The sequence below is a fragment of the Alosa pseudoharengus genome, unplaced genomic scaffold (assembly GCF_046254945.1).
Source record: "Alosa pseudoharengus isolate Yale_2024_CS ecotype anadromous, Long Island Sound unplaced genomic scaffold, YU_APseudo_1.1 YU_APseudo_1.1_scf_6, whole genome shotgun sequence".
NCBI lineage: Eukaryota > Metazoa > Chordata > Actinopteri > Clupeiformes > Clupeidae > Alosa > Alosa pseudoharengus.
Genome location: NW_027468848.1, coordinates 31,175,168 through 31,188,817, shown reverse-complemented (window position 1 = coordinate 31,188,817; position 13,650 = coordinate 31,175,168). Strand labels below are relative to the sequence as shown.

The following is a 13,650-nucleotide window of genomic DNA, read 5'->3' as shown; positions in this document are numbered from 1 at the left end:
CTAAATTCCGACATTAGTCACAGGCACATATTTCAGGCTTAAGAAAGCCTAAGGGGAGTAATTGAGGTGAGATGAGGTGGGGAGGGGAGAAGGTGTGTGTGTGTGTGTGTGTGTGTGTGTGTGGGGGGGGGGTGTTGTTGGAAATTGAGCCCTAGTTGGGTGCTGAGCTCACTCAAGTTTAAGTGCGTTTGTTTAGGCGTCAGTTAAGAGGGGTCTACTGCTACTAGATCAGTGCCTAAAATGTCCCTGGTGATGTGTTTCACGTTTTTTGTTCCCTGTAACTAGCCTCTGAGGTTTCGGTGAGAACTCAATGAGTGATCTCTGCGCTGAACACCTCGAGTTTGGAAACGAATGAAGTTCGGAGGGGTATTACCAGATGTTTTAAGACGTCTAATGGTTACTAGACGGGTTTTAATTGCTGGGGGTCTTTCACATGTTTTCCCCTCTCTCACTGACCATTCTTCATTCCAAACGATCACATTTCGTTTGGGGTGTGTTCGATGTACGCAACAGGGCAATGTGTCGCCAGCAAGGTACTTAAGATCCACGCTGATATTTGATAGAATGCTTAATCGCTGCCCGGGCAGACACAGGGAAATGGCACCCAGTAATAGCTGAAGCAGATTGGATTCCACCTCTTCCATACGGCAGCCGTCGTTTCAGTGGGGACACGTCTTTGATTGGCTCTTACGAGCGTCTCTCCGGTGCACCCAATCCTTCTTCATCGCTCCAACTTTCAACGCGATACTAACAGCCCAACAGCCTCTTGGCAGCCGTCTTGTGCAATTCTAGATGACTCCTCTCATTTCTTTTCGTCGGCGAAAACGAATCATTCCCACTCCACTCAGCTGCCATGTGTCTTCATCTGACTCAGCGAGCGCCATAACATGAGTCCTCCGATGCCGTCTGTGGCTTTGTCCAAAACCAAAACGAGCTGTTTTAGCGGAGTCCTGACTGGTGCCGTGGTGCAGGCTGAACTCTGGGTGAACTGGTTGTTAATGATTGGGGGTACAGATATAGAGGAGTAAATGAGGGAGCTTGGGAATCCCCAGGAGGCTTGTTATGTTATTTCATGCCTTTACCCAGAGAGGGCCCATGTGTTGCAAGAGTAAGCAGACACAACAATGTTATTTCTTTTACGTCTCTATGAAAATCAAGAGCGATTGTTTGGAAAGCTACAGTTATGTTTATTTTTTGTTGACCTTGGTAGTTCACCAAGGATTCATCCTTGCTGCACCGTTTGTGATTCAATAAAAAAGAAGAGGGTGCGAGAAAACTAAGCAGACAAAAAAAAAATACAAAAGAAAAACAAAGCTTCCAGCGCCAAGGTGGGAACATTGTCGACAAGGTAACAGCGAGAGATGTCTTTCAACATCTATGAAAATATGCAAACATCCCTCTGCCACAGCTACCAGGATCCTTGCTCACCTGCAAAGCCACAAGTTGGTGCAGTTCTCCAAGCTGGCCTGGCCTGTATTAGCCTGCTAATGGGTGTGGGGCTGGGGCTGAGTGGGTGAGTATAAGTAATGAGTGTGACAGGCCCAGGGTGATTAATGGTAAAGCTTTGACAGGGCCAACCTGGCGTCCGCTTTCAGCCGCACTCGTCACCAAGGGGCACCTGTGCTGCCTCGCCGCCAACCCCACCCCCCTATTCCCTAATCAGACTATCAAGGAACAGGCTTGTCCCCCCACCCAGGACTCCCACCTCCCCAAACCACTTTCTCTAATTATCCTCCACTTGATCTCCCTCTCCCTCCCACAGTCTTCCTCTCTATCCATCTCTCTCTCCATCTTCCTCTCCATCCATCTTCCTCCTGATCATTTATCTCACTCTTTTTCTGGACATCGCTCACTCTGTCTCTGTTTACCTCTCTCTGTATCATCACTTTATCTCTGTGGAATAAAGACAACCTGAGTAGTGCTACTATCATGTGCATTCAAGACACCCACTTGGGTTTCTCATTGGGAGCTATTAGTTCTTAGGTTTGAAGGAAAGGGTAATAGGATCCCTGCTCTAAAGTCTGAAGAGATATTTCCTGACTCTTCATTGGTGATACATCACTGTACCTTCCGCTAGTGTGACAGCCCGAGAGAGAGAGATCTGGTTGATGATCTCTAATTCTTCGTCTGTAATAAAGCCTTCACTTTCACTGCAATCCTCTGCGCTCAGATCTCACTTATGTGAAGTTACACAACATATTTATGTCAGGAACAATTCAGTTGGGATAGAGTAAGATATTTCCGATGCATATAAAGTAGCACGCATCTTGTGTTATGGTGTGTTCATGCGTCAGTGTGATAGACTTAAGATATCTTCATTTGTGTGTAAGCTTTTTATTTCTTGCCAATAGCAGTGGTCTACATTGATATGTTTTTTTTTAAACATCTTGCTTGATTTGTTGATATAGCATGGATAGGCACTGCACAGACACACAAAGAAATTACATGGAATTAAAAGGCACAGTGCCTGAGGAATTCACATCTGACATTTCTCATCTGACATTTCTTTCTCTCTCTCTCTCTCTCTCTGTGTGTGTGTGTGTGTGTGTGTGTGTTCCTACCCAACTATATGGAAGTATCAAAAGTAGATAAAAGAAAGACAGGATCTATCAACATCATAACTTTTCTCATTCAGAAATCTAAATTGTGCGTGCGGGTCAAAGTGCCAACTGTTTCAATTATGTTTAACAGAGTGTTGAGTTGTTTTAACAGTGTAACACACTGTTACTTTCTTTGGGTGATTAATGGACAGGTTTGTGCTGGCCATGACAGTCCTCTGTTCAAACAGCAAAGACTACTGCTCCACAATGAGAAAGATTCCAGGACAAGCTTTCAAATGTCTTTGGCTCCTACCCAAGCTCTTCTGCAATCATTCTTTATACTGAAGGAATTGAGTCATACAGGCCACTCACACAGAGGCTTGCAGTTGAACAGAGGCCAACCTAAATCCATACATTAACATGTCATTAACTGTTACAGTATATTTCTTATTTCTTAATGTTTCTTTACGGGATACAATTGATGGTGATTAATAAGAATAGCTTATTCAAGTCCCAAACTATCCAAATAGTTGATAAAGGAGATGATGAGCTCAGGTAAGGTTTGAGATGAAGTATCACAGGAATCAACTAAGAAAAATGATTTGGTAGGCAGTAAAATAAAAACAAATGCTGTGAGATGTCTTTATCTCTTTTCCTGAATGATGACAGAGCAAGAACTAAATCGGTGCTGATATGACCCTGAAAGAGAGCAAATCCTGCCTGTCTTTTTTCCTCCCTCCTGCCTTTTTATGATGGAGAGTATTTGATTACCATTTGTGCCAGAAAAGTTTTATCCTTCCTCACAACTGTGAGAGTAGAGCACACATTTCATTGAATCCAGGTGTCACCTTTTACCAGGTCTTTCCATGAAGGGCCCGGTTAAGAGACCGTGTTTTAATAGAGACTTTTCTTGAAATGACTCCCTCTCTCCAAGTATTCGAGATACAACATGAGTGGGGGTGGGGGGGTCCACTGATTCTCTTGAGTCAAGCGGCAGCATTTTTCAACAAACTCTCGTTTGATTTACAGGGAACAATTGACCAGAACACGGAGCATAAGCCTGGCCTAAGTCTTCCATGTAGCCTGTGAGGTTCGGAGCTACTAGCGTGAGTAGCCCAAAGCAGTATATCTTTCTTGAGATGAATGACACGTTAGCAAGACAGCCAGCCGTTCTTTTTCCACCATACCACGTCTGCACTTTTGTCAGGTAGGCAGATTTGGATGAAGTTATGCCATCAGTCATAAATCTGTGGCTAACCCTGCTTTTCAAGAAATCTACACAGAGAAAGATATTGGGAGACGCATTCATGTCAATTGTGCAACTCAGAGTCGATTTCTAAGTAAAAGTAGTTAAAGATATGAACCGTTCTGACATGTACTGTATCACTGTGTCTTCAATTCAAAAAAGTAATACAACACTAGGTCTTTATAAGCATTAAAGGTGAAAAGGTGCTACACCCACATCAATGCAAAACAGAGAGAGCGAGAGAGAACAAAACTATGTTGTTGTTTTTTTTACGCTGCCAGCATCGGACATGAGAATGTTCAGGATTTGCCTTATGAAAGGCAGAAGGAAGGAGGAGCAGGTTGCCATGCTGGCTGTGTACAGAGGAATCCCAAATTAATTACAGTACAGAGAGCCTGTCACTCCACCAATGAGAGGCCCCAACAAAGACGGTGAGAGGACCTGAACCGTGAAGCGCGGAGGTAAACACTTAACTCATACATTGTGCCACAAAATGGCACCTGAGCCCCTGTCAAAAGACAAGTGCTGTTATGTCTACATGCCACTGGCCTGCAATTGCCAAGAAACAAATCTGTCAGTACCCACAAAACGAGCTAAGCTCACCGACATTGTATCAAATCTTCCAGGTTTGACAAAGCATTCCAGGCAAATGTGTTTGCATGTTTCCGCTAAATTTAGACTGATCTATTCCTTCAGCAAAGTGAAAGGTCACATCACTCAGAGGAGGTATAATTATTCATTAGTATTTAGATACCTGTTCTTTTTCCATGACATGGAAAACACAACAATCTACTGCAGTGCTGAACATATTGGAAATGTTTTGACTATGTCTAATAAAGCAATTTCACGGAAAACTTAATCTCTCTTGTCAAAACCTTTCCATGGTCCCCTATCTTCTCTAAAACTGCAAGCGACCTCTGACCTCCTGAACTAATGGGCCTGACTTTTCACCTCTGACTAGCATCCATTACATGTGAAAGGTCAGAAGCAAATCCTAGTCTCTCTAGAGCAAACACAGGCCGGCCTCTTTGAGATTAAATATCTTAATCGGCTAAATGTGATTTAGTCAACAAAGGCATATGTATGACAGCTTCTGACTAGTGATGGGCAAATGAAGCTTTGGTGAACCACTAAACCACAGCAGTGTGAAGCTAGCAACACTAATGAAAAAATCCAATATGGTTGCCACATGTAGATTTTTCAACAAAGAAGTCCTTACCCAAACCAGTATATGTAACCAAAAATATTGGTTTGCTAAGGACTTTTATGTTGAAAAATGTATGTGTGGCGGCCATCTTTTTGCTTTTCAGCTAGTGTCGCTAGGTTCACACTGCTGTGGTTCAGTGGTTCACCAAAGCTTCATTTGCCCATCACTACTTCTGACACTGCAACAGTGTCACCATAACTATGTGTGTGCATACTCACAAAATAGAGATGTGTTCGTCCAGCCATCTGAAAAGACAACCATTTGTTGCTGGCTCATGTTCTTTTGGGCACACTCTTTCTGTTTCTCTCCCTCTCCCTCTCTCTCTCACACACACACACACACATTTAAGAACCTTGTCACACTGTAGCCGTGTCAGAGCAATGGTGTTGCTGCTGAGTGGATGAAGAATGATGGCGTTAAGATGAAGTGGCTTTAATGGCTCACAGATGGTCCAGCTCGCTGGTGGTGGGTAGGTATTCAGCTGACATCATCCGCCAAGAGCCGAAAGCATTCACTGTGACAACTTCAAAACATATTGAGTGTTAACACTTGCCAGAGACGGCTTGATACAAGATTGGAAGCGAGTGCAACTTTTCACGCTCCCCCCACCCCGTCCCCCCAGAACTCCCTCAGATTAAATCCTCATCGTGGTGATCTTTCTCATTGTATCATGAGAGGAAACAGGAATGGATCTCAGGAATTTTTTACACTCCTGTGTCAACCCCAAACATAACTGAACACAGATGTGAAAGGATGCTGTGCTCAATGTATAAAATTAAGCTACTGCTTTCTACAGTGCACTTGACACTTTATTACCTGACTGACTACATATTTATTCTGCTCCACACTACTGCATATTACATTACAAAAAGAAAAAAGTCTGTAGGAAGCAATATCCTTTCAAATGTGTTTTTTTTCCCCCCTTAGTGAAATCTATCTATGGGTTAGTGTCAGTGGCCTAACTGGAGAGCAGAGATGGCGGCTTCGGTGTCTACAGTAGTGCTCTCCAGCAGATGTCGGGCAGGTTGCGATAACGAACGGCGGAGCAGAGCAGAGCAGAGGCAGCCGGCCGCGGCGTGGCACGGTGGAGGATAATGGTGAGTGGCAGAGCACCTGCAACAAAGGCAAACTACAAAGGGAGCGTCCGTGACAGCACTTCCTCTCCTCTGGCCTTTTGGACATGACCCCTCAGGAATCCCAGCACCAGCTTGGAAAAAGATTTCCAGCCGCCGCCGCTTCAGAGGGGCCTGGAGGGTGATGGGGGTGGGGGTGGGGTTGGGCGGTGGGGGTGTCCCAAGAGGCTGCTTAAAGCTGCCGCTTGCAAATTGAGTACCGGTGCACCAAATCCAGAGAGGTGAAGTGTGTCTGTGTGTGTGTGCGTGTGTGTGTATGTGTGTGTGTGTGTGTGTGTGTGTGTGTGTTTTGGTGGGGTGGGGGCAGGTCGAGTGATAGAGGGCACTGCCGCACCTGCCCGTAAATTCTGGCCGAGTTTTCCTTTCAAGAGGAGGACACGAAGAGGAGGAGATAAATGATAAACACGGGCCGGGGGGCCGCAGGATGAAGAAGCAGAAGAGCAGCCGATGGGCCACTGGGGAGGCTTGAGGAGGCTCTTTATTGCACGGAGGTGGCCCGGCCGGACACCTCGGAGAGGCAGAAGTCAAGCGTGCGGATGCTCCGCGAGGTGACTTTGTGTCTTTGGTTTCTTTATTCCGAGAGGAGCAGACATATATAGCCTGGCTTTACAAGATTATAAAAGGAACTGAATTTTGGGGCTAATGCACTGTGATTCATTGGTGCCGCTGCAGCACCGAAAGCAAAGCTCTACCTGAACACACACACCAAAACAGAGAAATGTAAAAAAAAATCATATATATATTCAAAATTCAAAATATATTTTGTGGTGTGAGCTGAGACAAAGATCTTATATCTTTTCTCTCAACACCTTATCACCCAAGGGCCTTAATCTAGATTTTGACCTAAAACCTTTTTTGTAATTCTTTTTGTCTTCTTTCTATTTACTTTGCATTTGTATACATTTGTTGTCTTTGTTTTTGATTGTAATGCCTAGTCTATTGGTGTTCAGATGCGGGACTCTATGATTATCAACTTCACCTGTAGGTGTACTTTGTATGCCAATGTTGGTGTTGCCCTGCCCTCAAATGGGCGTACTCATGCCAATTGCTTACCTGATTGACATCACTTGTCCTAATTATCTGTACAGGCCATTTTGTGCTTTTATACTGGCAGTGCTTTTCTATTCATTAAGATGCCTGAAGAAGATCGTAAGATCGAAACGTTGTGTCTTTTTTCTATTAAAAGTTGAGTCATTCAAAGGCAGTGTGCAAGTATTTTTCACTTTTTCACTTGTATGCCCTTTTTGATTTGGCACCTGCTGAAACACTTTTGGATGTGTGCACTTCATAGTAAGCTGAGACAAATACATCTTAATGAACAAGTACAATTAAATGATATGCTTTTAATTACATGCATTTTATTTCAGAGAAGCATATGCCTGTAAAATGTCATTGAATAAATTGACTCATTTTGAACAGACAACAACACCTTCTAAAGGCTATAGTAGCACACATGTGTAAATGTAAAAGGTTGCAACAGGAGGGTTATCCACCTGGAGCTTGCTGCAAGTGAACTACATTAAATGTAATGTAATAAAAATGAACAAAGCATGAAAAATGTCACATGTCAAACTAAATATAACATATCTTATTTGCTCACACCTGGAATGCAAATTCTAAATACAATACAGGATCTAACCCGGCATTACCGGTATATATCTTGCAACTGAGCAAACAGTTCATATGGGAAAGGAAAATAACTGCAACAGTCATTATTCCATGTAAAAAACTGCCCTTTCAATTGATACATTACTTTGCACAAAACACATTTTTAAACATAAACAATGTGCTGTAAAAAAATAAACTCAAAAGTTCAAAAGTTTAAGGGTTGATTGATTGCATGTATTGCATAACTCATTTATCTATAGATCTACAGATCTATATGCTTCTTGAATTTCCCCTGGGGATCAATAAAGTATCTATCTATCTATCTATCTATTGAATTCATTTTTAAAATATATTCATTTATGGTTTTGTGTGTGAACTACACATAATACTAACAATTAGGCCTATATTTCACAATGATATTTTATTCCAATAATTTAATGCTCATTTAATGCTATAGGTTTTGAATATTTTCATGGTGGTTAAGTGTAAAGAGACATAGGTTTCAAGGTCAGTGATAACCACAACCACTGGTAGTTTTCCTATCAAACGACTTCTGGCCAGACATTTCCTGGTAAATAAATCTGAAGTGGTGGTTTCAACCACTTGGATCAATTAGGGGTTTTTATTTGCTTGTATTTACATTCCGGAACCAGAAGCGCATCCTATTTGAAAAGGCCAGGAGAGGAGATAATTGTTAGAGCAGAGCAGTCAGGACGGAATAATCACAAAGTGCTTTGTTTATTTGTTCAAGGGGTTAGTCAAATGTTCTTTCATCGCAACTCTTGCCAGTGTGAAGGAACAGAGATCCGTCTGGACATCCTTGTAATTTTAAATAATCTGACAATGCTGTCTATGTGTAGGTTCAAATGTTATCTGCCCTTTGTGTACAAAGTGAAGAGATAAAACAGTTCTAAATCAAATATTTCCACATGTTCTATCCAGAATTATTTTTACTATTCTGTTTTATCTTGTCAATGGCAGATTTCCCTCTTTTCAACATTGCTAGGCCTAGTGAAAAAATATCAACAAAAAACAAAAGAAAAAAAGAAAGAAAAAATATGAAATAAAAATATGTCTCCTTCAGCTGCTGAATGCTACGTAGGTGTGGTTACTCTGTATGCATAAAGAGCAGATGCTATCTAAGCCTTGAGCTGTGAGTAATGAGCATAGGCTTACACCTGCGAGAGAGGTCAGTCATCATGCGGTTGGTTGGGGCATGCTTTGCTTGATAAGGGCAACTACCACAAACTCCATCATCTGTCATTCTAACACTGACTTAATTATAAACAACTCACTTGACTACTGATACAATCTCACAGGTGGAACACAGTAGGGAAATTGTTGGTTGATAGGCTAAGACCCCCCCCCCCCCCCCCCACACACACACACACACTTTTTATTTTGGTATAGGCCTAGGCCTATCTAATGGTATAAATTAGCACTTTCAATTATTTGTTTCAATCTTTTGTTTTTGTTTTTACACTTAAATAGCACCTTTACCTTGAAAAACACAGTGTGGCCTTTTGTTAAAAGTGGCCAACTACAACGAATGATGCTTATAGAAATGTGTTTTCCTGGTAGCCTTTTAAGGATCTCTACAGGACATGGGTGAGAGAAAAAAAGCTGCTGCTTATATTACTCACACCTATTAAGGCTCAGGCTATAAGGCTTGTTTTGATGTCAGTTCGGCTAAAGCGAGCTAATATAAGGATTCCGGGAAATAGAATAGAAATGTAATAGATTAAGCCTATTTGTAGCAATTTTGTGCAGCTGCGTCGCTGTGACGGTTTTCGTATCATGCAAATATCTTACAGTAGGCTAGGTGTTTTTAATAGCTTTTCAAATAATGCAGTATTATCTACACAATGCAAATTTTAGTTGTCGCCTTTCAATCACTGACTGATGGAAAGGTTTGTTTAAGCGATGTTTAAACAAATTAATTTTCCGATTTCCAGCCCTAACCCTGGCGTCAGTGGCGTCTTTCATGAACCTCTGCTGCCATCATGTGGTTAGGTCATTGCCACCATCCGTCACACAGTGTTTCCTGCGTGCTGTCTAAAACATGTAAGATGTCAGTGGAAATATATCTGTCCAGTCTGAACATTCATGATATTTGCCAATTATGTTTCGAAATACAAGAACAGTAGGCTAGCAGCTGTGCACTCTTTAAATTTAAAAACAGCAGTCAGTAAGACAGTGCCACAACAAGGAAATAGCAGGAGGCTACTATAGCCAACTGACAGTCTCTCTGCAGACCACCTGTTTATCCATATCTGCGTGTGAGGAATAAGGTAGGCTATAGTAGGCTGAAGACTAGACTAGACTGACAGACTCCTTCACTGTGTCTCTCTCGTAAGTAAGGAAATTATGTCACTATTTTTTTTGAAGTGGTGTTTTCAAAGGATGACCGGGTCAACGAAAGCAAAATGACACAGGTGACAACTAGTGCGTTCTCCTCCCGTCTGTTCAAAATGGGTGTCTGTCTGGCAGTCTCTTACCCAGTGCAGTCAGTCTGCTGCCAACAACTGTTCCAGTAGATTCGGAGCTCGTCTACAGAACCCATACAGCACCGCCCAGTAGAACAACATTTGGAATAGATGTACTTCTCAACCAATCGTAGCGCAATATGGAGAGTATTTCCTGCCTTTTTAACAAATCAGAAATAGATACACAAAAAAATCCAAACTTGAACATGTCAGCAAAACAGAGGGGGAGGGGATCAACTGATAGCTGCAGTCATATTTGAAGCTCAAATTATGATCTGAGGTTTCTAAATCGATTATTTTCCCAAGAAAAAGGTAAACTATGTTTAGTTTACTTGAACATTTAGTATATAGCACTTTTATATAGGCTTACATTATTCATAACTAACGGTTTTCAGTAAGTTACCTGTTAGATAGCTTACTGCCATAGACTTGTATGCTAGATACAAAGCTAACGTTACCTAGCCTGTGCCTCAACTAGCCAACATTACTTACAGTTGCTAGGGTAGAGTTAGCTAGCTAGCTAGCTAAAGAGTTGCTAACTAACCAATGGTCTTGCTACTGTAAAGCTACCATGCTAGCTAGCTTGTATGAAACTTTCAAAAGAGTCGAATGTTTAGCCTATAGGAAACGAATGATGTTTTATCTAGCATAAGCATATTGAATGTATCGTGTCTGCGTCGATATATGTTCGTATTTAATCCACGGAAATTGGCTGCAATCGCGAAACTTTTGGTTTATTTCGACACACTGCAATGGCGTGTTCAATTCTCAGCAGAATGGGCGTAAACAGCGCTAGGGGAGCCTGCGACTGAAGTTGAGTGAAATCGGGGCAGAGAGTCGAGGAAGCCATGATCCAATCAGTATCGTTAACGTTACTTTCTGAAAAATATTAAGTGGAACTTGATAGTTATTTGTGAATAAGCTATTTCTTTCACTCAATCAGTCTTATTTACAAAACCACATGTTTGGTGCAATTAACCTTTTAGCAAAGAACCCCTGGAACAATTAAAGTTTTCATGACAAGTTAGCAGGCTACTTGATTTTCTCGGCCTGTCGAATAGCCTACTTGCAGTGGTAGAAGCTACGCGTGTAACGTTAGTTGTAGTGAAGTAGCTAGCCCTGTAACATTAATTGCAAACAGAATTATAGGTAGTTATAGGAACATTTTATAAATGTAATTTATGGCTAGCTGTCAACACTGTATCTGACATTGGGTTACATCATTACCTGTGGGTTAGTTTGTATTTTAAAACAGTTGTCACAGTTAACGTTACTATTTAGTAGTTATGCAACTTCTGTTTAGAAGTTATTCAAACGTTAAGTAGTAGAATATTTCCTCCCAAAGTTGTCTGACACGTGAAGGGATTGGCCATATATTTTAATGTTATATGTTGGCATGGGTCAACTGAGGGGTGTGTCAGTATTTAAACACACCCTTTTCTAATGCAAATACAGTCAGACAGCACTCGCCTGTCAACGACCTCAAAGGCAGCAAACACAGAAGACTAACCTATCACATCAGTTGTTAAGAGGTGGTTTTATGAGCAGTCTGCACCATTTAAATATGCCTGCCAAAGTTAGTAAAAATAACTACTTTTCTTCCGCAGTCCTTAGTAAAAATAACTGCTTTTCATCTGCAGTCCCTAGGCGACTTAGAACTCATTCACTATAAATGAAAGGGTACACATAATGGTGACATATACTGTGCATTGGCAAAACAAACAAACAAAACAGATATACAGGATAACAAAGACATCATTCATCCACCTCTATACTGCATTCAATTTAACAGTGAAAGTGTATGGGTGATGAAATGTATGACAGTTAAAAGTGAGTGCATCTCTGGTTTTCTAGGAGCGCTGTTTTAAGTGAGTTTTAAAGGTGTTGAATGTAGGACACTATCTTATTGGGAGGGGCAAGCTATTCCAGAGTTTACCTCCTATTATTGACAATATGTTTTGTTCAGAATTTGAGACAATACAGACAAATTATAAAACTATATGATAACAAAACTAAAACTAACATTTTAATATTCAGCTTTTTGTTTTTATTTTTCATCAGAATGTCAGAGGCTGTACAAAGTCTGTTTTAAGGGTGCCACCCTCAGTTCTGGCCAAATCTGATTGATTTTATTAGTTACTGAAATTGAGGGAATCGACGGAAGTTAAAAGAAGGAGATAAAAAGTTAGATCGAGTTAAAAGTGGCACACACAATAAATAAGACAAAACATAGGACTGATGAGAGAGTCGGTTATAGTGGAAGCTAATTGTTGCAGCAGACGCTCCGTGAATGAAACCAGTGGCTGTGGAATTAATCGATTAATCGTGATCAGGACTTTCAACGATTATGAAAACAACATAATTGAAATATAATTTTGCTTAATTAATTAATGAATTATTATTTTGCTACATTCAGTTTCATAACAATGCCCTCCTTTTGTCTTGAGTCGTCATGTGCATTACCTTTTTTTCATTTATTTTTTCTGTTGGATTATATTTAAAATTCAATTAAAAAATGTAAAAAGTTTAAAAAATTGATGATAGTTCCAAAATCACTGTGTACTCATGTTTAATAATCGTAATCTCAATATTGAACAAAAATAATCGTGATAATGATTTTTCCTATAATCAAGCTCCCTTTAGTCCTATAGTGTAGCCTCCCTGTATGAATTACGAAGAAAAAAAACACCTTGCATATATTTCTTTCTTTCAGCAGTCAAACCGTTTCAGAGAGTACATGTCCACACCCACGGACCCATCTGGTGGAATGTCCCACCCTGGACCATCCCCAGGCCCAGGACTGTCCCCGGGTCCCATCCTGGGATCCAGCCCTGGTCCAGGCCCCTCTCCTGGGTCAGTGCACAGCATGATGGGCCCCAGCCCGGGGCCTCCCAGTGGGCCCCACAGCATGCAGGGCCAGGGGCCCGGAGATTACCCTCAGGAAGGCATGCATCAGATGCATAAGGTATTATATCATCTGATCTGGCCACATACATGCCAATTATTACAGTATATAAGCTTTATTTGTACAGCACTTGTTGGGAATAGGTTATACTTAGTCCTCTGCAAAGGTTAACATTGGATAGAATAAATATAGAGATAAATGATGATAATGTGTTAATGATTAATGATGATATAGAGATAATGACGCACATAATGATGAGCTGATGTTGTTGACCTGTCTACCCCATAGCCAGGAGAAGGCGTTGACTTGTGTATTTTTATTTCCCCTTAGCCCATGGAGGGCATGCTCGAAAAAGTGCCTATGGCTGACGAAATGCACTTTGGCCAGATGAAGAATGTGGGGATGAGGACTCTGCACAGTGGCATGGGGCCCCCCCAGAGCCCCATGGAGCAGCACAGCCAAGGTATGTAGACATGCTTACATTTAGGTATTTCACAGCATTGGAGGAGCTGGAATCACAACACA

General features: G+C 41.5%; 1 protein-coding gene across 3 annotated transcripts in view; it reads left to right on the top strand.

The window, feature by feature from the left end:
* Positions 1–10,421: 10,421 nt before the first annotated feature.
* Positions 10,422–13,650, top strand: part of smarca2 (SWI/SNF related BAF chromatin remodeling complex subunit ATPase 2) — a 45,247-nt gene continuing 42,018 nt past the window's right edge. For all 3 annotated transcript variants that reach the window (XM_076270810.1, XM_076270809.1, XM_076270808.1), the window contains exons 1-3: positions 10,422–10,532; positions 12,934–13,185; positions 13,456–13,588. In XM_076270810.1, coding sequence (XP_076126925.1) covers positions 12,958–13,185; positions 13,456–13,588 — 361 coding nt within the window. In that variant the 5' untranslated portion in view covers positions 10,422–10,532; positions 12,934–12,957. The remainder of the gene's footprint in view (positions 10,533–12,933; positions 13,186–13,455; positions 13,589–13,650) is intronic.